The 25,915-nt window shown below is 45.3% G+C and overlaps 2 protein-coding genes across 4 annotated transcripts in view; one reads left to right on the forward strand and one right to left on the reverse strand.

The window, feature by feature from the left end:
* Positions 1-25,915, reverse strand: part of LOC149325870 (uncharacterized) — a 78,489-nt gene that overhangs the window by 46,567 nt on the left and 6,007 nt on the right. The window lies entirely within an intron of this gene.
* The window catches only part of LOC149325871 (uncharacterized), a 141,979-nt gene that overhangs the window by 8,154 nt on the left and 107,910 nt on the right, over positions 1-25,915 (forward strand). For 2 of the 3 annotated variants that reach the window (XM_089563887.1, XM_089563884.1), the window contains exons 2-4: positions 3,580-3,700; positions 9,497-9,636; positions 23,397-23,508. In XM_089563887.1, the coding sequence (XP_089420013.1) occupies positions 3,580-3,700; positions 9,497-9,636; positions 23,397-23,508 (373 nt within the window). The remainder of the gene's footprint in view (positions 1-3,579; positions 3,701-9,496; positions 9,637-23,396; positions 23,509-25,915) is intronic. The other variant, XM_089563888.1, reaches the window with a different exon arrangement.

Consider the following 25,915-nt stretch of genomic DNA (forward strand, 5'->3'; position numbering starts at 1 on the left):
TTTTTTCACCTTGTATTTTGCTTAGATGCGTTCAATCACGTAACATTTAGTTGTTTATGAATATGGTTAGGTCATTAAACTGGTATTGCCCGTACGCGATTGCACCACACCGTCTCTTTTGCCTTATCTTACCAATTACCAAGTCACATCACGTCGTAATTCGTATGCTCCGCCTCAATCTGCCGGTGGCTCAGTGGTTCCGGCACCCGGCTACTGACCCGAAAGACGCCGGTCCGATCCCGGCCACGGCGGTCGATTTTCTATGGAGGCGAAATTCTAGAGGCCCGTGTACAGTGCGATGTCACTGCACGTTAAAGAACTCCAGATGGTCGAAAGTTACGGAGCCCTTCACTGAGGGGTTCCTCATAGCCTGAGTCGCTTTGGCATGTTAGACCCCAATAAACCAAACCAATAATTCGTCTATGGAGTATGCTCCACTGCCTTGGCTTTTGGAAATCACGCCGTTACTCCTAAGCGCTCTGCATAAAAGTGAGTTGTAACATCTTGATTCATAACAGACTTTTTACTACGCTAGCACTAGCTTGGTCGCTACCGAGGAGGCTGTGATGTGCGGAAGAAGCCTCGGAATAACGTGAGCAAGCTCAGAGGAGGCTGGCGCCAGCTTTAGCCAGTGGGAGGTAGGACACGGCGCCAACTGTAGCCCAGTTGAGAGAGGGTGCGACGAAAAAGAGAGAAAAACGCGTTTCCTCGCGCGTCTAGACGAAGGAAGAACTCGGTGGATGAACGTGCAGTGTACCAAGCAGGAAATCATGGAAGAAGCCGGTCCTATACGACAGATTCTGAAGCTGAATGACGTGCACGACGAGCTGATCAGTAACACAGGAGAATAGAACGCTAACGCGAGTCAACCGGCCGATCCAGTGGGTGTAACGAAGCTGCAAGTAGAAGAACAGCAGCATAGATAACTGAAACTTGCTAAACGGGACGCAAAAACAGATGAAGAGCGAGAAAGAAGAGACAAATTGCGAAGTGAACGGAGGAATGTGCTGCAGAAAGGTGCGCATAAGTGGCCCCATAGACCGACGAGGAGAGAAAACGGCGGCTCAAATCGCAACGAGCAGCTCAGCTAGGCGGCTTATCGCAAAAGAAAATCTGAGGAACGACTGCAAGAACCTTTGGGTGCCACTAAAATTTCAAGGTGATGAAAACCTAAACATCTAACTCGCATTTAGCTTAACCAGGTAAATCGGGGGCGTTTTAACGCGATAACGTTTAGGAGTCCGTGCTACAGAAAATCTGCCGTTACCGCCAGCGTCGTCGCATTCATTGACAGTGAGCGAGTAATCCGCGATAAATCCCCAAAGGTGCTTCTAATAAAAAAGGGGCTAAAAGGAGGTGAGTGATTAGTTCTTTTGGGGATTAACTGATCTGTCGCTGCCATTCGTCCCTTTCAGGGCGAACTGCAAAGGGTCTAACTCTTGGTTTCCTTGTAAAGGGGTGCAACAGTTCGTCCCCTGGAGCACCCGTTTAAAGAAAAAGGCAAACGAAGAGTGATTTGCAGCGTAATTTATAGCAGGAAAGTTTGCGCCAGTATATACAGCCATCGAAACTGAAACAAACCAACACGAAAATACCAGGATTCCAACCCACATCCTTTGGATTGGAAACGGAGCCCGGAAATGACTGCGCCACCATAGTAGGCAGTATGAAAATAAAAGCCCTATATGCAGGGCACATACATTTCCTGGTTTCACCGCTCGCATTTTTATCAAACGTATTGCTGTTTAGAGCAAAGTATGGTGATTTTGCTGACATATTTTTCTGCAACAAGCTGTAGTAAGCAGTAATGCGTACACTGAGCAGTCTAAATCAATTTTTTGGCAAAGACGTGCTGTACAGCTTACACACTACGACCGCTACTTCGCAACTACAACCCTCATTCCTTTTCGTTTTTTTTTTTGCGGATAAGGTGATGTTATTTTCTCTCATTTGGCAGCTGCATACTATAGCCTGTTGCAAAAAAATAGAAGGCCGTGGTTCACTGCGTATTTTTGTTACCGGGGATAGCGGTGCGCGCACGCACGCACGCACACACGCACGCACGCACGCACGCACGCACGCACACACACACACACACACACACACACACACACACACAACACACGCGCGCGCGCGCACGCACACACAGAGGGACGGGTAAGTAAGGCTCACTCCATAATATGAGGACGCCACTAGTGGCGATGTAATTGAAGAATTTCCGGCTACTAAAGCTGACCCAACTACCGCGGCTTTATATCTGTCATGAATCCCCATCTAAAACAGCCCTTGGATTAGCAATGGGTAGTTGACATCTTTGAACGCTTTGTTGAGGCCGCTGTACTGGCGCCGGTTCACATCCTACCATGCACTGCCTCGGACACTTTCGACACGTGGCATGCAAAGCTGGTGGTAGTAGACAGGCTAGGTAAAAAACTTTTTTGTAGAGGGAGCAGTGAATTTTTCATTGTAAAGGAAAGTATTGGGTGCAGCAATGATTCCAAGAGTTTGCCGCGCAGAGGACAGAAATGGGTCTGCGCTTTGCATCATTTGTTCTTTAGGCAGATTTGATAACGAAAACTGTCACTGCTGTCTTCTAAACAGCAGGAGACTAGCGGAGGTGATGTAGTGAATAAAGATAGAAGTGAGAACCGGAACCCGATTGATACTGCGCGTTTTATAAAGCAGGAAGAATGTGGTCAGGGCTACAGCAAAAGGCTGGTTACAGCTGTGGTAGAGCACTTAACGTCAGTCTCAGTAATTAGTTGGAGCAATGCTGCGACAAGCGAAAAGGTTGTGGAGAGAAGTGATAGCATCATGTTCAAAAATGGAATAAAATTGTTCTGCAAAGTCATCGCCGACCAGTAGAACATCCATTCCAGCCGAGACATCGACGAAAATATTTTTCACGTCGCTCTTGAGTGCACTTGAGTGGACATACAATGTGGCTGGAGTGATTTCAACTATTGCGACGTAATGAGAACGATCAAGCTTGTAAAGATTTTTTTTAAGCAGTAGCATGTATTTTTGCTTCTTCAGGGCTCTTTATTTCACATGGAGCACGATCCTAGTGTTTGAGGGCTGTTGGGAACATAGCCGACAACCTAAGGTGAAATTTACACTTTTAATACCGTATAAGTTTCGTGAATAGGTTCAAGCCTCATTGGAGAATAGCTGAGGTAAACCGAACTCGCTCATTCACTTAGTTCAAGTTGACAGCTATGAGCAGTCAGTCCTTATAAATAATTGCAGAAGCTTACGTAATACTCACCGACAAAGAGGAAGACATGATAAGGAGTGATGAGAAGAAAAAAATCGTGATAAGACGACTGCTGTAGTGAGGTGTAGAGGGAGAATTACATTTATCAGTACTTATGAGGCGGATGTCAGGAGGGGAAACAGCTACCGAATCAATAATAGAGAAACACAAGGTTAGTGCTTTCCAAAGGTAGTTCCTACCGGTGTTCTTATGGATAATATCAGTAAATGTAGCAAATAACAACAGTCGAAAATTCTCGCATTGATAGCAACAATGACTGAAATGAATATTTGATGAGTGAATGCTTTTTCTTCTGCATTTAGGTCTGTGTGAAGAGTTGCCATGTGACGTAAAGGCGTCGTATACTTGCTTTTGGGACATTTCTATGAAATTCACGAAAGCTACGGTGGATGCAGATGACTTCGTGGTAGCTGTGTGTTCAATGTAAGTAATTTTTCTTCTTGAATGGGCGCAGCAAGCATAATGTACAGTACAAAGCTTAAAAATGAGTAAAACTGTTGTTCTGTTTACCGTGCTGTGCATCGAGGAAATAAGTCAAAATGATCATCGCATGAATTAAACTTTAATTTAGTGGATCACGTACAAATGGTGAGTCATTCACTGCGCGCCGTGCATAACCTGATGTGCGTCCTGTGTACGCTATATTTCCTGTGTACTGTGTGTACCCTGTGTAACTGATCTCCCTTTCCCCTCTTCGCTCTTTTGCTCTCACTTTGATTTCCTGCCCCCGTGTAGGTCAGCATACTGGGCGTCGCCTAGTTTACACGCCTTTCCGAACATCTGTTTCTGTCTGTCTCTCAATGCCTATTTTTCGAAAATGTGTCATCCTTTGAAGAGCACTGAAGTTTAGGATTTATAAGGACGGAAAACTATGGAGTTCGTGGGGATTCATACTTTTAACTGTGCAAAAAGAGACGGACACAAGGTAGAAGGCACGACACGAGCCCAGACTATCAACTAAATTTTTATATCAGGAAATAGGTGCTTATAAAAGCTCGAAATAACCCAGGGCACAGACACATAGACACAAACGCAACACAATCATAAACTTTGGCGTGTGCACTGTCAATTCATTCATATAAAACAAAACCCTCAAAAACAAGGAATAAAACGAACAGGTAGCATCCGGTCAGGCCAACGTTCCGTACTGCCTACTTGTGCTAAGATAATTGCATAGGAAAGGTATCTCCTCATCTAGCAGGCCGACGAGAAGCGAAGCGACGCGTGCATCTGCTTTTTTCTTGATGAGATATGCTTGCACTATCTCTCTGCATATTTGGTCTCGGTGTCTGAATAAGATTCTGGTCTTATTCAGATATGGAAACGTTGGTTGGCTGGTTTATGGGGTTTAACGTCCCAAAGCGACTTAGGCTATGAGAGACGCTGTAGTGGAGGGCTCCGGAAATTTCGACCACCTGGGGTTATTTAACGTGTACTGACCTCGCACAGTACACGGGCCTCTAGAATTTCTCCTCCAAAGAAATTCAACCGCCGCGGCCGGGATCGAACCCGCGTCTTTCGGGTCAGCAGCCGAGCACCATAACCACTGAGCCACCGCGGCGGCTTGATGTGGAAAGCATCCATGGCAATTCCTGCAGTGCAAAGCAAGGTTAGACGAGACCGCGCCCTTCAAAGACCTGCGGTGCTACGCCATCCGCTCATTAATACACCAACCCGTCTGGCCGATGTATGAACTACCACACTTGAGGAGGACTTCATAAACCACCCCCGTGTCACAATCCGTGAACCTGTTTTCTTTCCTATGGGCTATCGTGCATCCACCCTTCCCTCTGTTGCCCTCTGGCTCAAGCTTGTTGCGTACAGCGCTACAGTCCCTCGCCAGCTTTTTCCTTGCAGTGAAAATGACGGTTGCTCCGCATCTAGCCGCCACTCTTTTTATCCGGTGCGAAATTCCTTGAGCGTATGGAATCCCTACAATTCGTCCTTTCTTGCTCCCTTTTTGAACACCACCCGCCCTCCCTGTCTCGGCTGAGATCCTTTCAGTGATCTGGCCGAGAACAAGCTCAGGATAGCCGGCTTCCTTCAACCTCTTTATTTGTGCTTGGAAGCTGGCCTGAACCCTATGCTCACAGGAATTTTCCAGGGAAGCTTTCAGACAGGAGGTCACTATGCCAGCCTTGATGGCAGCTTCCAAGCACAAATAAAGAGGTTGAAGGAAGTCGGCTATACTGAGCTTGTTCTCGGCCAGATCACTAAAAGGATCTTAGCCGAGACAGGGAGGGCGGGTGCTGTTCAAAAAGAAAGCAAGAAAGGACGAATTGTGGGGATTCCATACGTTCACGGAATTTCGCAGCGGATAAAAAGAGTGGGGGCTAGATCAGAGCCACCTAGACACTGCTGGCTAGATACGGAGCAACCGTCATTTTTACCGCAAGGAATAAGCTGGCGGGGGACTGTAGCGCTGTACGCAACAAGCTTGAGCCAGAGGGCCACAGAGGGGAGGGTGGATGCACGATAGCCCATAGGAAAGAAAGCAGGTTCACGGATTGTGACACGGGGGTGGTTTATGAAGTCCTCCTCATGTGTGTTAGGTCATACATCGGCCAGACGGGTCGGTGTATTAATGAGCAGATGGCGGAGCACCGCAGGTCTGTGAAGGGCGCGGTCTCGTCTAAACTTGCTTTCCACTGCAGGAATTGCCATTGATGCTTTCCACATCTGAATAAGACCAGAATCTTATTCAGACACCGAAACGAAATATGCAGGGAGATAGTGGAAGCATATCTCCTCAAGAAAAAAGCAGATGCATGCGTCGCTTCGCCTTCCGTCGCCCTGCTAGATGAGGAGATAAGCCCTGAAGCGGAGATATACATGAGCACTCCGGAGTAAGTTTGGTTTGTAATATCTTTTGCGTCATGCGCGCCAGGCACCGTCGTGGAAAGCAGGAAGGAGGTATTTCCCTGCCGACTCCGCTGCATCCAGTCGAGTGAATCTGACGCTAAATCTCGGGCCACGTTATGCCATCCGAGCGTGTTGTCGGGCTGGTTGGTTCTGCATAGTATATAAATTGCGCATCAACTTAGACAGGACAGAGAAAGAAACACATACAACAGTCCACGAGCGCTCGTGAACTGTTGTATGTGTTTCTTTCTGTGTCCTAAGTTGTTGCGCAATTCACTTATATATTATGCCATCCCACTAGGAATGCAAATTTCCCTTAGAAATCTGTGCACTAACCGCGTGGTTGTCGTTGCCCTTTTTAATAACCAATTAAGTAATTAAAAAGAGCAACTTTGACGTTGACGCACGTGCAGTGCTTCATCAGCAATATGTTGCTGGCGATAACTCCAAATGCGTCCTTGATTCTGTTATTTCCGGCATCCGCCAAGCCAAGAAGAGGGTGGGCCGAACGAATCGGTTAATTGGAAAGATATGGGAGAGGCGTTTGCTCTGCAGTGGGCGTAGTCAGGCTGATGATGATGATGAATGCTATCCTCCCATAATAAGAAAATTTTCAGAATGTGCTGTGCGATGACAAGTGCAAATTTATGCCTCTTTCCCGTACTAGTAATGACCCTCTCATACTCCTAATAGTGTGCATAGTATAGTATAGTTCCTAGTATAGTAGTAGTTCAAACCTGCTGCAGTGCCTCATCGGCCATGTTCTCCCTTTAACTTTAGGTGGAATACGCCTATAAGTGCGCTTCTGTGCTTCCGCCCTCACCGTTCGACCCCGTTCTTACGTTGTACTTGCGGTAAAACAGGAGGTACAGCCGCCCACAGACATACGAGGGGGTACCCAAAAGAAACCGGACTAAATTTTTTCGTCGGCAAAGCTTCTGTGGTACCGCGTTTTGCCACTAGGAGCGCATAGAACGAACATTCCAGAGTCAGTAAGCCTAGTGCCGTCGTTGAAGGAGAGGTCAGACTAGTTTAGGCAGAGTTTTAGAGTGACGACTGTTTTGTGTGAATGTCGTTTTTGCAATGCCTGATTTTCGTGAACAGCGTGCGCCGGTGAAATTCTGATTTTTGCTTGTAAAAAGTTGAATTGGAAACTCTTGAAATATTAAGAAAGACGTACAAGGGCGATGCTATGGGGACAACTCAAGAGTTCCTGAATCGAATCCTGAATCAAAGCAACAATCATGCCAATGGAAAACTTCAAATTCACCTCGCCTCAAGAAAGCTCGTCATGTGAAACCAAACCTCAAAACAATGCTGATTTGTTTTTCGACGTGAGAGGAGTCGTCCATTGAGAATTTGTTCCGCAGGGTCAGACAGTTAGCAGGGCTTTCTACTTGGATGTTTTAAAAGATTGGGCAACTGTGTGCGGTGGAAGCGGCCAGATTTGTGGCGGTCGGGTGTCTGGTTTTTCCATCATGGCAATGCCCCTGCTCACACAGCCCTGTCTCTGCGACAGTTCTGGACCAAAAATGGCATGACCCCTATTCCTCAACCCTCATACTCTCCCGACCTTGCCCCGTGCTACTTTCTTAGTTTCCTAGAATGAAAAAATAGGTGAATGGAAAGCGTTTCGCCGATGTGGCTGAGGTGAAGAAAAAAAACAACGAAGGCACTGTCAAGCATCACAAAAGATGAATTTAAACAATGTTTTGAAAAATGGAATGAAAGATTCGACAAGCGTATCATTGCAAGTGGGGAATACTTTGAAGGAGTTTGAAGGTCTGTGCTTAAAATGTGAACAAATAAGTTCAAACAAAAATAAGTCCGGTTTCTTTTGGGTACCTCCTCGTAACACGAATAACTGAAAGCGTGGCCTGGACTGCCGTCAGCGCCATGAAGCGATAGTCATTGTTGCGAGACAATGCTCTCGGTATGTTTGCGGCGGCTGACGATAGCTGGTGCGCAGCTCGCTTTTACTGCTTTTCCGTTTGTGCCTTATCGCCGCGTGGACAGCGCGCTCGTCATGGGGGCGTTTCAGCGCTTTTTGCTCGCCGATTCGGCCTCCACGGCCCCGGCAACGCTCTTCGCAGTTTTCTTATCGCGGCAGCCAGGAACTGCTCGCGAAGCTGCCGCGGTACGCACCTTCTATCGTCAGACACCGCAAACATTCTGAGAGCATTATCTCGAACTCGATGACTATCGCTTCATGGCGCTGACGGCAGTCCAGGCCACGCATTCCGTCATTGGTGTTAATAAACAGATTCACAACAGCGCTACGGAACGAGGACTGAAGGAACATGAAAAACACAGGACGGGCGCTGTTAAGTCTGTGGGCGGCTGTACAATGTCCGCCACTTACACTACACATAAATACCCCCTAAGCAAAAGATTGGACAGCCGTCACGGTGGCTCAGTTGGTAGACAACCGGACTCGAAATTTGGAGGTCGTAGGTTCGGCGTCTAATGGTTGACATTTCTTCTGGTTTTATTAATCACGCTTTAAAGAAAAACTGCAAATTAGTAAAAAGACATCCCCTATGCTCCTGCGTTTCTGTGATTGTTGGCTCCCGTCCAGTTTGCTGCAAATATATAATCTGGCCGCGGGCACGAAACTGCGCTAGCCCAAGGATGAATGTGAAAAATTCAGGGGGCACTTTCGCTCTGTAATGTGCTGTAAGGCGAAAGCGTTTCCTGGCGCGCTGTTTGTTCTTATTTTTTTTATGTTTCTTGTTTTATTTTCGTTCATTTTATTTTTTATTGCTGTTTCTTTTCTTATCTTTATTATTTTTCATTTCTTATTTTTCATAATTTATTTTCCACTTCATTTCTTAGTTTTGTTTATTTTCTTATTTTTATTGTTTTCTTATATTTTTCTTTTCTTATTTTTATTTTTTTTATTCCTTTTGTTTTATTTATGAAACCCATGCATTCACTAGCTGCGGCTTTATTGATGCTCAAACCTTGCGCCTTCGTGGCGGAGTGGTAGCGTCTCTGCTTGAAATGCCAAAGGCCCTGGTTCGATTCTCAGCCTCGGCACAGTTTCTTTTTAAGTAGTGACGCCGAAACGCGGACAAATCTGCCGACAGGGCTGCTAACGACATTGAAGGCTTTCGCCTGAATATTTGCTTTAGCAACAAGCGAATGGATTAGTAAATTGCCCTTCCTCCCTCCCTTACGAATACAGTGTGCTGCAACTTTATCGTAGCCATCTTGGGAAATTTTCTCGCCTCGACGGTGGGAAAATTTTCCATGACGCTTACGATAAAGTTGCAGAACACTGTACATTCCGGCTGTCCTCACCTGTGGTTGTGTCATGTGATGTAACGAATATATCTACTTGTGGTTGTGTTTCAGAGCTAAAGAGCTTCCCGTCGAGAACAAGTGCACTGCCCTATACAGTGGTTGCTCAGAATATGCGAAGAGTCAGTTTTTGACGATGGAATCTGGGTACACTATTCTTCAGAACGTCACGGCAGACAACTGGACGTGCAGTTGTGAGTGGTGGTGTTTGAAGTTTGAAGTTTATTTTATTTTACCACAAAGCAAAAAATTGATACATGAGATATGGTAGGGAAGGTGGGAAAAAAGCTACACATTAGTAGCTTGACTAGCCCCACCTCCCAATAACTGACAGCGGACGCTTTGACAAAGGTTAGTAGCACAGATTCACGCAACAAATATGACGACTACGAAGTTAGTTTGTAAACAATAGAGATCAAATTCAAACAACTCTATTACATAAGGAATTGGAATGAACAGTGAAGTATTAGCAAGAATTATCCAAAAAGTGAATACAAGTCAACTTTAGAAAGTGCGCGCAATTTCTCTGTTGTGTGGTGGTATTTATTTAAAATCTGTGGAATGCTAGACTGAACCATCTGAAATCCATAATTCGTGCGAGATCTTAATAAGGAACCGTTCTGTGTGCCTTATTAAGCGTAAAGATGTGTTTCTTTTCAAATTTCCCAATGTTGTGAGAGTATGTGTGCCTTTACGTATTTCAGATTTAAGTGTTGACAGTAGCTTAAAGTCATACAGGTTTTGTAATTTCACGATTTTGAGTTTAGTAAATATTGGAGATGTGTGGGCATCATAAGGCTGCTTTGAAATCACTCGTGGAGCTTTTATGAACTATTATTAGGTTATACATTGCCTTCATGGTGCCGTTTCCCCAGACTAAATGGCAGTAGCGCAAATGTGATTCGAACAAGGCTACATAAATTAGACGGTTTTGTTGGATTGACAGAAAAAACATACACTTCCTTAGCATACCTAAAGCCTTCGAGAGTTTAGTGCGCAGGTAGTCACTGTGATAGTCCCAAAGCATAAATTCATTAAATATTACTCCCAAGGATTTAGCATCGGGAGAGATTTCAGTAACAGAGTCATTTAACTTTAGCATCTCATCAAAGGTTCGTGGGACAGATTTTGGACGGAATAAGACAGCTTTTGTTTTAGAAGAATTTATTAGTAATGAATTCCCGAGAGACCATGCACTAAGTTTACTCAGAATAAGATTTCCACGCTTTATTAGGTCATTAGCGTCTGTTCCTGTTAAAAAGATACTTGTGTCATCTGCATATATAATATAATTAGCGGAGTTTTGAATGTTTACGAGATCGTTTATGTATATAATGCACAAAAGCGGCCCCAGGAACGCCACATTTAATATCGCGGGCAGTTGATAATTCTCGGTCAACGCAAACGGATTGATACCTTCCTGATAAATAGCTCCTTAACAAATCAGCTGTTATACCTAGAGTTCCATAACAAAACAGCTTTTCTAACATAGTAGTGTGATTTATTCGGTCGAAGGCTTTCGAGAAATCGATAAATATACCTAGTGTTAGCAGTTTATTCTCATTGTTCCGAAGTATTAATTCCTTTTGGTGTAACAAAGCTACCTCCGTTGATAAACCTGGTCTGAATCCATACTGAGCTGAAGTAATAAGGGAATGCCTATCGAGGAAAGTGAGGAGCCTAGAGTGAATAATTTTTTCTAACGGTTTCGAAAAGAACGGCAAAATAGATATAGGCCTATAGTTACCTAAATTATTTTTGTCACCGCTTTTGAACAAGACTATTACTTTTGCTATTTTCATTTTCTGAGGAAATAATCCGGTACTTAAATCTAGATTGTAAATATGCGTTATGCATGGAGTGATGTCTAGCACGAAAATGGCTGGTTGCAGTTTAATGCCATCAATATCTTCACATTTGCTTTTCCTAAGTGCAATAAATGCATTAAAGACCTCGTTGGTGTCTGTCGGAGTTCAAAATAATGATGATTGAGAAGGAAGTCTCAAATAATTATGTATAACAGGATTGTGGGAACTCCGAGGAAGAGATGTGAAATATTCGTTTACTTTTTTTATTTACATAATACTGCAGACCTCATGTGGTCCAAGCAGGAAGGGCAGATAAGGCATAATTACAAACGCCATAAGTTATTACATAGGCAAAAAGTTTACACATGACACAAATGAGGAAATACACAATTCAAAGGAAATACAGTACACATCAATCTGCGCACAGGAATTCATTTCTAAGATTATTTTCAAAATTATCACTTGATACAATCTGTTCGGGCAGTGCATTCCAATCGTTTAGTGTGCGCGGAAAGTAAGAGCATTTAAACGAGTTTGTTTTTGCAAAATATCGTGTTAGGGCATGGGAATGTTGGTCACGGGTTTTTCGTGTAGTCGAAGGTGTAACATAAGGTGAAGAAGAAATTCCAAACTTTCCCTGGATGAGTGAATGAAGAAACATTAATCGAGCAATTTTCCGTCTGATATGAAGAGGGTTAATTTCGTTGGAGGCCATTAAAGCAGATGGGGAATCAGTTCTTATTTCAAGAAATGCTTCGGCGCGGCAGACAAGGACAAAACGTAGAATAACACCACAGAGCGCCAACTAACAACTGATTTTATTGGAACCCGCGTCAACGAATATATGCTTTGCGCTCATCAATGACAACAGAAAAACGTTTTGGTGTACGGACGTACGCGTGTGCCACACGTGCCATGGGTGCTGATCATTTTTTCCCTGATGCTGTCTTCACTGCATGCTATCGTTTTTCTGTTGTCATTGATGAGCGCAAAGCATATATTCGTTGACGCGGGTTCCAATAAAATCAGTTGTTAGTTGGCGCTCTGTGGTGTTATTCTACGTTTTGTCCTTGTCTGCCGCGCCGAAGCATTTCTTGAAATATGTATGACTGTAAGGAGATAGCGCCACCCAGCGGCGTTCGTGAGAAGAAGACAAAGCACGAGGAGCGCGTGCGGAGGGGAACGCGGGTCAGGTCGAAGAGGATTACGTGGCAGAGAAGAGAAGAGCGCGGTGGGCGACGGACGTGGACGAGTTCTGCTGGCTCCCCGAGTTCCGGGCTTGGGCCTTAGCCGCAGACGTCCGGGCCACCAGACCTGGACTTCCATCGTCGAGAGCCTCAACCACTCTTCTCCGTCCATCCGTCAGCTGCTCTACATAGGCCGCTTCGGGCGCCTACGTGACTTTTCCGGGATACCAGACCTGGAAACCGTGCCGGGAGCCCACGAACGCTGACGCTGCGGTAGCGTTTCATCGACGTTGGAACGCCAAGAGACTCCTTGACTGCCCGACACCCAGCCAGTCCTCCCCGCTCGTTGCTCGAATAAGACAAGTAGTGTGAACTTTCCTCTTTGACTCTTTTTCCTGCATTTATCATAAGCACTTTGCTCTGTTCCCCCGTGTGTTTTTCCCGTGTATTGTTGCGTTGTTCTCTTGTTCCTTTCCTTTCTTCTCGCTCATATTGTAATTGGTTTCCTTTCCGTTAAAAGCCGCCTCGTTTATTGTTTGTACTTTGGTGTTTGTTGAAAATAAGACCTGCAATCTCGCATAGATCCTCACAAATTTGGCGTCCACTACGACAGGACGAGGTCGGTTTTTATTTATTTGCCTGTTGTGTTAATTTAGGAACAATATGAGCGCTTCAGATTTGGTTGCTTTAGGCGAGCGCATGGGCTTGTGCGGCGCGGAGTTACGAGCGTGGGTGGAGGACGAGCTTCGTAAGGCACGGGAAGAGAGAGCCGCTGAGCGTGAAGCTGCGAAGCAGAAATTGGAATTAGGGGCACGGAATTTAGAGGCTGAGCGTGAAGCTGCGAAGCAGAAATTGGATTTAGAGGCACGGAATTTAGAGACGGAGCGAGAGGCTGCGAAGGAACGCTTGGAGTTAGAGGCGCGGAACTTGCAGCTACAAATAAGGCTCATGGAGGGTGGCGCAAATCCTCCGAGTGACCGTGGAGAGCGTAGCGTCTCATCGACCAGCTCCATTAACCCGCACAGCCTCATACCACAGTTCAATGAAGCGCGGGATGACCTCGATGCCTACTTAAAGAGATTTGAGCATGTGGCCACGGGGCAGGGTTGGCCAAAAGAAAAGTGGGCAACGGCGTTGAGCTTATGCCTTGGCGGCGAAGCACTTAGGGTCTTCGGTCGGCTCTCGCCTGAGGATTCCGTGGATTATGACAAAGCGAAGCTTGCCTTGCTTCAGAGGTTTAGGTTCACCGCGGAAGGTTACCGAGAGAAGTTTCGCCAGAGCAAGCCCCAGGATGGAGAAACGGCCTCGCAATATGCTGCCAGGTTGTTTAGCTTCTTTGACCGTTGGGTCGAGATGCGGGGTGAAGGCCGCACTTTTGAGGTGGTTCGCGAGATGGTCGTGAGCGAACAATTTCTGAACAACTGTCATTCTCGTTTAGCCCTTTTCTTACGTGAGCGGGAGGGCAAGACAGTTTCTAAGCTGGCGGAGGCTGCCGATCATTTTCTCGAGGCACAGCGGCAAAATAACTTGTTGTTCTTTAAAGAGGAGGGTGAGCACACGATAGTTAAAGCCAAGGACAAGGTTTCACGTGCACAATCCCGCCTTCGATGTTTTCTTTGCGAGAAGACTGGGCACAAGGCGTCGGATTGTCGGACAAAGCCGAAGCAATTGTATTGCACCTGGTGCCGCGAGGTAGGACATGATGCCCAGTCATGCAAAGCTAAGAGGCCAGGAGACCGTGAGGAGCCCGCCTGTTGCATGACACCTCGATATTCACATCCCGATAGCACTGCAGTGGTAACGCGCGTAGAGGGCCAGTTGGGGGAGATGGTCTGTCCTTCCAACCCGGTGGAAACTGCTATGCCCGTGGCGCACGGTGAGGTGTTCGGCCAGCATGGTTCGGTATTACGGGATACGGGCAGCACCGGTATTGTTGTGCGTGAGTCTCTTGTACCGCCAGCGGCACTAACAGGGAAAAAGGCTACATTATTCTTGGCCAATGGGACCCGTGTAGAAGTTCCGGAAGCGGAGGTGGTGATTTCTTCTCCATACTTCTCGGGTAAGGCCATCGCGCGCTGCTTGTCTACACCCTTGTACGACATTATAATAGGCAATGTCCCCGGGGCTAAACCTCCATTCTCGGTTGACCCGCCAGTTCTCACTGATCAGGCAGTTTCCCTTGCCATGACGGGTGCGGTCGATGTTCCTTCCCTTATGGTGACAGCAAAGGTTTCAGAGAGTAGTAAAAGCCCCACTCTGAACACACTCCACTTGTCACTGCCGGAGTTTCGCCTCAAACAGGAAGAAGACCCGACCTTAGAGGTGTGTCGCAGGAAGTTGGGGCAAATAGTTCATGGCAAGGGACAGACCGCCCACTCTTTTGATACAGATGACGGGGTTCTTTTCCGGTCGTACCAAGTGTGTCCCGGCCAAGTCGTTGAGCAAGCGGTGGTACCGAAGGGCTTACGCACGCAAGTTCTTAAGTTGGCACATAAGAGTGCATTATCCGGCCATCATGGAATACGGCAAACAATAGCTAGGGTGCTCAGTGAGTTTTACTGGCCCGGTGTACAGGCTGACATTAAGAGTTATGTCAGATCGTGTGACATGTGTCAGCAGACTGTGTCGAAGGCAAGGGAGAACAGAGTGAGTAACATCATAGGACGGGAACATGTAAAATCATGGTGGAAACCGAGGTCGGTGTGGAGAAAACGGTTTCACAAAGGAAAACGGAAGTACTAGCCGGAAAAGTTCTCGCGACGGTGAAGTGGTTTGATGTGAACAATGGAATACGGAAGAATGTAGCCCACACCTGTTCTTGTTGGAATTGTTTTTGTTTGTTCATGTTTGTTTCTGAGTGTCGGCTATCTACTTTTTATGCCTTCCGTGTTTCTTCGCCCTCTATGGACGCTTTACGTTGACTTTCCATGTGCTCTCTGTGCTGTGTGTGCGAAGGTCTGTGAACGCTTCGAACATTGACGACCGTCGTATTGTGTGTGGTGTATAGTGTGCGCGCTGTGGTGCGGTGTTCTGTGTTGCGATCGGCGAACGCGTCTGGTGTCGCTCTCCTGAAGTCGAGTTCTTTCCCTTGGAAAAAACTTCCGAAGAGGGGGCCTTCTGTAAGGAGATAGCGCCACCCAGCGGCGTTCGTGAGAAGAAGACAAAGCACGAGGAGCGCGTGCGGAGGGGAACGCGGGTCAGGTCGAAGAGGATTACGTGGCAGAGAAGAGAAGAGCGCGGTGGGCGACGGACGTGGACGAGTTCTGCTGGCTCCCCGAGTTCCGGGCTTGGGCCTTAGCCGCAGACGTCCGGGCCACCAGACCTGGACTTCCATCGTCGAGAGCCTCAACCACCAGGCTCAGGCGCTACTCTTCTCCGTCCATCCGTCAGCTGCTCTACATAGGCCGCTTCGGGCGCCTACGTGACTTTTCCGGGATACCAGACCTGGAAACCGTGCCGGGAGCCCACGAACGCTGACGCTGCGGTAGCGTTTCATCGACGTTGGAACGCCAAGAGACTCCTTGACTGCCCGACACCCAGCCAGTCCTCCCCGCTCGTTGCTCGAATAAGACAAGTAGTGTGAACTTTCCTCTTTGACTCTTTTTCCTGCATTTATCATAAGCACTTTGCTCTGTTCCCCCGTGTGTTTTTCCCGTGTATTGTTGCGTTGTTCTCTTGTTCCTTTCCTTTCTTCTCGCTCATATTGTAATTGGTTTCCTTTCCGTTAAAAGCCGCCTCGTTTATTGTTTGTACTTTGGTGTTTGTTGAAAATAAGACCTGCAATCTCGCATAGATCCTCACAATGACCAACTGGCCTACAAAACAACCCTTCTCTGGAATCAGTTCTCTTGAATTTATTGTAAATGAAGCGCACAGCCCACCTTTGTACGTTTTCTATTTTTGCTATATCTTTTTTGGTGTACGGATCCCACACTATGGCCGCATACTCAAGTTTGGGCCGAATACGAGAGTTATATACTAATAGCTTAACGTGACTGGGTGCTCCTTTGAGCTTGTCTTTCAAAAATCCAAGTTTTTTTAACGCCGATGAACAGATGTAATCAATATGGTCGCTCCAGTTAAGCTGTGAATTTATTAAAACGCCTAAATATTTGTATTTTTTTTTAAACATTTGGTAACTTTCCTCCCTTTAGTTTTGTGTTATTTATAGTTAACTCTTTCAAATCAGAAGTCTGGTTACGAGAAAAGATAACCGAAGAAAGCTGCTGCCATAGATGTTTAGTGTCCTTGATACCATCAAACATGTTAGACAAGTAGTTGCTTTTTGCATTATGAAGTTTTTTGTTTAGTTGATTTCTGTATTTTTTAAATGCCTGTAATGTATCAATATCGCGGTTTTTCAGAAATGCGTTGTACAGTTTATTCTTTTCATTTATCATTTTCAACAAGTGCGGCGTCATCCACGGTTTACGTGCTCGTCTCGGTTTTACAACCTTCTTGTATGAAAAATTCTTTTTGTACAGGGTGCTAAATACACCTATAAAGGTATTAAACGCTGTTTCCGTGGAAGAAGATGAGAATACGTTGTCCCAATTTGTTTGGATAACTTCGTGCCTTAACCGACCCAAAGTGACTGTGTTTATGTCCTGAACAAAAGTTGATTGTATCGATTTGCAACCAAGTCCTTTTTGCTTCTCTGCAATTAGATAAATTGGCAAATGGTCACTGATAGATACTTCAATTGTACCTGCACGCACACTTTCTTGTGGCATATTTGTTAGAAAAACATCAATAAGTGTAGCAGTGTTCGAAGTTACACGCGTAGGAACAGTGAGCACATTTGTTATGAGATATGAATCAAGAAGCGTGGACAGTTCGATTTGACTGGAAGTTTTCTGCAGCATATCAATATTTATGTCACCGCCAAGCACTAATGTATAGCTATGGGTTAAGACAAATGAAAAGAGTTCACCTAACAGCAGTAAAAACCTTTCAACACAACCATCAGGGGGTCTGTAAAGGACAACAAGAATAAAGCTCCCTGACTTCACACGAACCATTTCCGAATCAGGCTCGGAATGAGAAAATTCTTCAATGTATTCGTAACTTATCCCTTCTTTCAAATATAAGCAAACACCACCACCTCTTTTTGTTTTCCTGTTTAAAAAAAACACTGCTATATCCCTCGAGATGAAACACGTCCTCGTCGTTTGCAAACCATGTCTCTGTCAACATGATAGCTGTGAATGCACTAGTCACGTTTTCTAGAAAAACACAGAATTCATCGTATTTTCTCTGCGCAGACTGCATGTTCAAATGCATAAATGTAAGAGGGGACACCGGCAATTGATTAACTAGTAGATTATATCCGGATGGGGAAACAGAAAAATTGTCCGTGACTGAAAAAATAAACACTTGCAAGGAAAAAAAATATTATACCAGATTAGCAAGGTCGTCCAGGTGTTTGACCACATGAACAGAGCACCCATCCGTTTCATGAAGGAAAACCTTGCCATTTCTACACCAGGCGTACTTATAACCATTTTGTTTTGCCCACTGTTTGGTTGCAAAGAGAAGATTATTGGTAGAATTCGATAAGTTCTCGGCAATGAACACGGAAGGCTCGTTTTCCGCGAGAATCTTTCGTTTGGAAAGCCAGTTATCACGCTCTGACTGATTCAAAAAACGAATGATAACACCCGCCTCCTTGCCTTCCTTCGTAGGAAACCTGTGCAGGGCCCCTATACGAGTAGCAGTCAGTTCAGGCACATTAATCACCTTAGCAACTTCATTTGCCTTACTCATTAAGTCCTCATTCTCACCATCAGTTTTAGGGATCCCATGAATCTCTAGGTTCGTGCACCTTCCTCGCCTTTCCAGCTCGTCAACAGTTGCACGGAGATCAGCAATATCTGCCGTACTGCTCTTTCGCTCAATTTGTTCAACTCGTTTGTTAAGTTGCTTAAGGTCCTGGTCCTGCCACGCCATGGTTGCGAGAATTTCATCGTATTTCGAAGACATCAGGACAATAGAAGATTCAATGTTGTCAACCTTCTGCGACCGGGGCCCAAGTGACTCAAGCTTAGTGATAATGTTGGCAAGTGCGGTTTGAACATCAAGCTCGTGGCATAATTTCTTTGTGCTGCCACCACGCAGTCTTGCAGTACTACAAGTAGGGCACTTCCATGGATCATTATGGGAACCTTTCTTTGATTTCAACATCGCCTCGGTCACTCCAGAACATTTTCCTGTGTGGTACCCATGATTACACTCCGTACATTTTGGGAACCCAGTCTCTGGGAGCAGTACATTGCAGGCCAGGCATACTGCATCATTGTCAGTTGGCATAATGAAATGATCACTTTCAAAACGGAGTTCGACAAGTCAACAGCAAAAAGTAAAAACGCACTGTCAGCGGATTTGCAGCAGAGGGGATAAAAAGAAAAGCGAGAACCGCTCGCAATGTGCCAAAAACAATACTACCAACCTGTAAAAAGGTAGAAACAGACGAGGAATCAGGCCACGTCCCTCCGTCGCTGGCACCGCTGCCAGAAATGAAATGTTCCGCGGCACGACACCAGTCGAAAAGTTCGCTTTCAGGTGATTCCGTCGATAACACCAATAGGCGGTGGATTTCGGTGCAGTCGTACGGATAAACTTGATACGCCTATCGGTGCGTCAGGCTGAAGACCGCAAAATGTAGCAGAAATCCAGGCTGGGATAAATCAAATGGGATAAATCTCTTATGACGAAAGAGCTGCCCTGAAGCCAGTAATTTCGGCACTGCCAATAAACTTGTCTAGACATTTATTTGGGGCTCTTCGGCAGCCGTGCTTATAAGAGACTGTACCTGTCACCTTAAAAGGGATTACTATAGAAAGTCTGCCAAGAAATGGAGATGGCACGCTCTCTCAATTAAACCACTGTTTATTTTTGGGCACTCCACTTAAAATGTAGAATGACATTCTGGCAAATGCATGGGGCTTAATCATGGCTGGTAATTTTACGAGTGCTGAAATTTATTATCACCAAGAGGCCTGGGGTTCAACTCAGCTTTCTAGCACTTGTCATTTGCTGCAGGAGGGCAGAAATGTTTATTTATTTCATTTATTTGAATATTTTATTCAAGACAGTTTGGGAGGAGTGAGTATTGAAAGAAATAAGCATTGAAAGGAACAAACTAACAACGCATTAATATAAAAGAAAACGGATAACTGAAAGCTAAGAAAACCATACTTGAAGCCAAAGTATCACCCTAGGCAACAATAATAAACAAAACAGAAAAAGGAACAAAGGTTGCTGCGCACCTCCAGCACACATGCTGAGTCACGATTTTTACACGAGTTATACTCGCAAAGTATATATAAAAGGGTATTACACTGCAGTGACAACATATAGGCACAAAAGGGGCGTGTGTTATCATGTGTAGGACTATTTATAGAGAGTTAATGAACGCTGAATTGCACGCGCATAAAAAAAACAAGAAAAATCGTGAGATTTCCCAGGCAGAGTAAGGAATGGTAGAGATTTCAAGGTCAAACATTTGAAGACATTAATGAAAAGAAAATGTGAAGATAAGAAAATATCATATTTCTAGAAAAAAAATTGTTTTTAAAGCATACCACAAAACAACTAGAGCATTGAGCTCTTCGTGTCATCTCGGCTCAGGCTATTCCATTTTCGAATGGTCCGAGGGAAGAAGGATTTCTTGAAACCGTCATCCCAGCAAGCAAAGTCTTCAAGCCGCTTATAATCTTCGGATCGTGTTGGGCGCAATCTCTGTTTAGTTTAGCTTTTTGTGGTAGATAAGATGTATGGACTGTAAAGTCTATCGCGCGTTTTCTTCCCGCAGTGTTTCTATGTTTTGCTTTATCTAAAATAACAGCCGGTGATGTTTTCCACTTGTCGGAATTACAGATGTATCTTAACGATTTTTTATGAAAGTTTTGAAATTTTGTTGTCATTGCTTCGGTGTACGGGAGTGTTTGTTTATGTACCGTTGCATCGGCAATCTGATCTGCAGTTTGTTGACACCAGTATTCTAAACTGTGTTAGTGAATGTGTGTTTCTCCTGCTGCCGAAAGCATTCTTCGTTAAACTGCACTCGTCGACTCTGCCTATCAAGGCATGGCTTCATGCTAAGGAGATGTCTGCACCATGGACGCTGACTGCCGCGTGACCAATGCGCTAGAGATCCTTCACCACTGTTGTAATCTGTGCAAAGATGTTGTGTTCCTCTGGGATATTATTAAAGAGAACACTTAAGAAGAGCATTGAAAGCACAGCCTACGGTATCCGCTTTTAGCCTCCTTCAAAATAAACCTAACACTCGCCAAGAAATTGAAGAACAGGGTAAAAACAGATTTGTTTTTACCCTGTTGTTCTTCAATTTCTTTGCGAGTGTTAGGTTTATTTAGAAGGATGTCATTTCCTCGCCAGACGAGTTTTCGTCGAACTCTGGACTCCGCTTTTAGCCTGTTGAAAAAGAAATGTGCAATGCTATATGATCTATTTATGTTTACGGGACTGTTTAGTCTCTCGAACAGTCGTATGGCAGACCGCCAGGTCGACTCACCGCACTCAGCCAAATTTCTGTTACGTGAGCAGTTCGCTTGGCTGCATTTAGGTGCGCTGTCCTGGAGGAGCCGTCTAGCTGGCTCCCTTGTCTAGATGCATGTATGTTCATCCCAGGCTCTTTGTGTAAGGGAAGCTGCGGACGTACAGGGGTATGGAGGGATCGCATTGCTCAGCCTGTTGTTTTGTGGCTTAAGCGTACTCGGATTTTCTTTTCAGCACTACTTCCCCGCAATAAAGAACACAAAAACTGCGGCGAGCCCGGTGCTCTAAGGCATTTGACAGCAAAGCTGATGTGGTCGTCGGAAAGGGTTCACTCCCACTTGCCAATAATTATTTGATATATTTTTGTTTAGTTATTTCTCTTGGGACAAGCAACGCAAGATCATGCTCGGAGTTAATCCTTCGGAATAGTGTTTTCGTACTAAAAGTTCGATTACACTCTGTTCTACTCGTGGCTTTCCTACTGCACACTGGTCAGCGAAACTACAACAGCTCAAAATTTGATTAAGATAGTTTAATTAAAGACGTAGACCTTGAGAATATTTTATAACTTATACGGCAAACCTCATCTTCACACAAGTCCGCTTTTCGGAAAATACTTGTTAATCAGAGCAAACAAGGTCTATTCTGACAAACTCTTACAGTACATTACGATGAGTAAGCTCTATATAACTACAATACCAACGCCAATTTCACAGTATTCTCCTTGTAGAGGAATGAGGACACCTGCCATAAGAACAAACTGCGGCTGGCAACGTATAGACTGCCAGATACCTTTTTTTGCTGACCAGTATTGAGATGCTCGGCAAATCTAACAAACCAGGCACCGAGAAGTTTCTTAAACCCCCAGCTTAAAATCATGATGTTGAATCTGTACAATTTATACCGGGTGTCCCAGCTAAATATAACCAAACTTTTAAAAAAGGCGAAGTGTCTTAGTCCCGTGAAACCAACTGAGGGTTGTTCTAAGCCGCGTGGCCTAGTCTTAAATATTTTTTTCGCTTTTCAAGGTTAATTAATCAGTTAGGTTAATTAGCTAACTTTTTAATTATTGACTTCAGGAAGAAAGTGTCAATGAAAAAGTTTTAGGTCGCCTCGAAAAACCGCTAGTGGTGCTGTTTACGTCAAGTTACGATTTACACAGCTTCATTCAATGGCCTTAAAAGAAAGTTATCACGTGACCAGCTGCTCGCTCACTTCTCTGCCCTAATGTGCACCCGATGTGTCATCGAGGAGAGGACTTCAGAAAAAACGGATTTTATTTTTTAAGGCGCGTCTTGGGACGTTGAAGTGGCACAGTTGTCATGTGGAAGCTTTTTCTTATCGTACGGGTTATTGTTAAAGGCCAGTAAAAAAACTACATTACGTAAATATTACTTTGCTGCAAATGTCTCAGCAAGATGTTTCTCAATGCGATCTACAACTTTTGCATTGACACTTCGTTCCTCAAGTCAATAATTAAAAAGTTAAATAATCTGAACTAATTAGCCAACCTTGAAGAACGAAAAAAATACTGCACACTAGGTCACGCGACTTTAAACAACCCTCATTTGGTTTCAGACGGCTAGGACATCCCGTGTTTTCTAAACGCTTGGTTACATTTAGCTGGGACACCTGGTATACTATTCATCCTGCTTTGTTTTACCTGAATACGTATATTGTACCTTTTCCTTCTTTGTCATTTGTATTTCACGCTGAAAAAAATGCATTCGACGTACCAAGACCTACTAGCCCGTCATTTCACTTCAACATGCACAATGTTCCTGTACAATTGCTGAGAGTGCCACCCTACCAGTTTTCTAAAACAAAACCTATACTATTATTCCCAATTTTCGCATATTTTTACGTAATCATTGATTTTGGGTTCGGCCAAGCAATTACAATTTTATGTTAGTCTTAGCCATTAGATTTGTTATTGCAGATTATTTTGGCTTCTGTGTTCCTATGTGACCGAAATTTCATGTGAAGAAGTTGGCTATTTACGATTTGTATTAGCGTTGCGAAGTCATCTTGACAAATCTTTTTTTAATACGTTTCCTTAGCTGCTCTCAGAACGTGAGCTGGAGTGAAAGCCTTTGTCAGTTATTGAAGGCTTTAGCTTTCAAAAACAAAGCTCTCCAGCAAACTGGTTTCATCTGCTCGTTAATCTCCCCGCCTTTCCTCATCTGCCTCCCCCCCACCACTCAAGCCACTAGGTGCGCTAATGTCTAAACTAAGCCTAAGTAGAGTTTCTTACCCGTGGCCGGCAGCGAATGCGCGAACGGTGAAAAGACGCAGCAGTAGCTGAGCTGAGCGAGCATGGGATAGACTTCCCACGAAACCGAGCACAGACGTCAGCTTCTGATTGAATTCGTGAGGCTTGAATGCTACTGAATGTCATGAAACAAGCGTAACCTTCGCAAATTTTTTCCTATCTGCCAGCTCGTGTACGGCCCATCGTCTGCGACGACTCGCCAGGAATCAAGAATTGCAGTGAGACGTTCATCGATGCTCCTTTCGCAGACTTTGAAGAGAGAGTGTACAGCAACCAGAGGTAGGTTCAGATGGAACCTTAACTTTTCACCTCTTAAAGCCGACACTGAATGGCTTGTCAATTACAGACAGCATCACGGATTAACATAGAGTATAACAGGAAGAAGCCGACAGTTGAGAGGAGGAGTCACACTTGCCCGTTCCGCCATACCATGTGCTGAGCTATCCACTAGAATGTTTCTAACTGAGCAGATACTCTCCGCAAAAGCTGCATCTTTGCGACGTTTTTCCTAAACGTCCGCTGGCATTTCCTTTCTATCATACTCGGTGAAACGTTGCGTCACGTTTTCATTTTGTGGTTGCAAATCGCATTTTGTTTGGGCCCTCGTAAATTCATATTTACGTTATTCCACCCCTAATGACGGGACGCCTTGACCAAGAAATGTTGGCGGCCAGAGTTGCCATCATGATGGTCATTGCTACTCATCATCATCCTGGCTGCGGCCAACCTATCCCCGCAAACTTCTTAATCTCATCCGCCCGCCGAACTTTCTGCCGTCCCCTGCTACGTTTGCCTTCTCTTTCAATACACTCAGTTACCCTTAAGGACCATCGGTCATATTGCCTCCGCATTACATTCCTCGCCAAAGCCCATTTCTTCCTTTTTATTCTCACTATAAGATGTCAATATCCCACGTTTGTTCCCTCATCCACACTGGCCGCTTCCGGTCTCTTAATGTTGCGCCCATCATTTTAGAGCGCAGCTCTCTGGCGCCCGTTTCTGCGTTTCGCGGCATCGTCGTCGCCGTTGCCGTTGCCGTCGCTGTTGTCCGTTGTAACTAGCAGTGGACACCCTTTAAGCTGTGAAAGCAATGGAGCGGGAGCTTGGAAAGGAGAGCGTAAAATTGCAACCTCCTCCCCTCCTTAGCAACCGCCGCTCCAGTTGCGAGCGTAGCTGCGCATAGCAACTGTGATGTCACACAGTAGCGGTAGAACCAAGGTGGATGTAGAATGGTGGCGAAGGCTGGGCCCAAAAACGGTCTAGCGCGACTGCAGCACAGCCACTTTGGGCGGCCGAAACACTTATATAATGAAATTCAAAAGCACAAAGAAAAATGCTATAAAACAACAAAAACAAATGAATATTTTAATGCCACGTTTTATAAAATAGATAAACTATTTTAGCAAAACATATTAAGCCGAATTTTGTAATTTTTGCAACGCTCTTGTTGCGCCCTCTGTGCATTTCCAGCGCGATTTTGCAGGCCTTGTTTCGGTACCCGGCCCCCCTTGACCACAGTGGCTGCGGGAGCTTACGAAGCGATTTCTTATCTCCAGCTGCCTGCTATGGCGCGCCTTGGAAAGCGTGCAAATTAAGCTCGCCGGTCTCGAAATGGCACCTTTAAGAAGTTTTTGTCGTCCTTGCCCGTCGCTTCTCTGTCACCGTTTGGCAAGATCTGCACCCCGCTGCACCGCTGCAGCGTTTCCTTCGGTGTACGGCCAGTGCGAAACCTTTTCCCGAGGCTTCGCGCTCATCGTTTCAAGCGCTTAGCTCTGCATTTCAAGATGAGGTTGCGGCATGTGAAGAAACCTTGCTCCGTGGCACATTGTGACAGCGTGGGTTGTACCGTGGGTGTCTTACCAAGCCTGCACCGCTTCCCTCTGGACTTTCGCAGGTGAGCTATTGCCGTTTTCGTCTGCTCTAGATATGCTTTTGTCGGGCTTTCCGCGCCCATTCGTAGCTGTAACCGTTTCATACGCACTTGGCTTCATGTTATCGGGATGTTTTAGTAAATTGACTTGCCGCATGTTCAATTTAAAACCAACTGCGTTGCCTAACAGCTCTGAGCATGACATTAATGGGTTTTGCAGCACCGTGAAGCGAATTTGAGGATCCCCTCGCAACTGACAGTATCGAAACTCAACCATGTGTATGTGCGCCGCATTGACTGTGCCTTAACTGAATTCACCCAGCAGTAGTTATTGCCGTTCTACGTATACATGACCGTCAATGTAGTTTTAGACTCATTTTGCTGCATCGCTCTCGTCACTCTTTGAGCATAGAAAAGTAGCTAGCCGCGTGGTATCAGGTGAGCTTAACCGCACTCTGAGGCGCGGAGGCTTGAGCGAGCATTTTCTGCCATAGTTATAACGTACTGCATTTAGGTGAAAGGAATCTTGGCGTATTGACGTTTGGAGTATATGGTATTCATTTGGGTGCAGTTGTATAACGTGTATGCTGCTTCATGTCCAGGTGCAAAACGTGGTTGGAGTTCTGCCGCAACCTCAGCCTGGAGAAGACGCCGTGCCAGCTGCGAGACCTGAGGGTTTCTTCCAAGCACTTCGAACTGTTTGTGTATCTGCGGCCAGGATGGCTGCGTCTCGATGTTGTGCCTACTCGAGGAAGGAGTGGCTGTATTGAATATCCCTGCACTTCACTTTAAACTGCACTTCATGCATATTTTGGT

The sequence above is a fragment of the Amblyomma mixtum genome, chromosome 10 (assembly GCF_055824585.1).
Source record: "Amblyomma mixtum isolate Tamu chromosome 10, ASM5582458v1, whole genome shotgun sequence".
NCBI lineage: Eukaryota > Metazoa > Arthropoda > Arachnida > Ixodida > Ixodidae > Amblyomma > Amblyomma mixtum.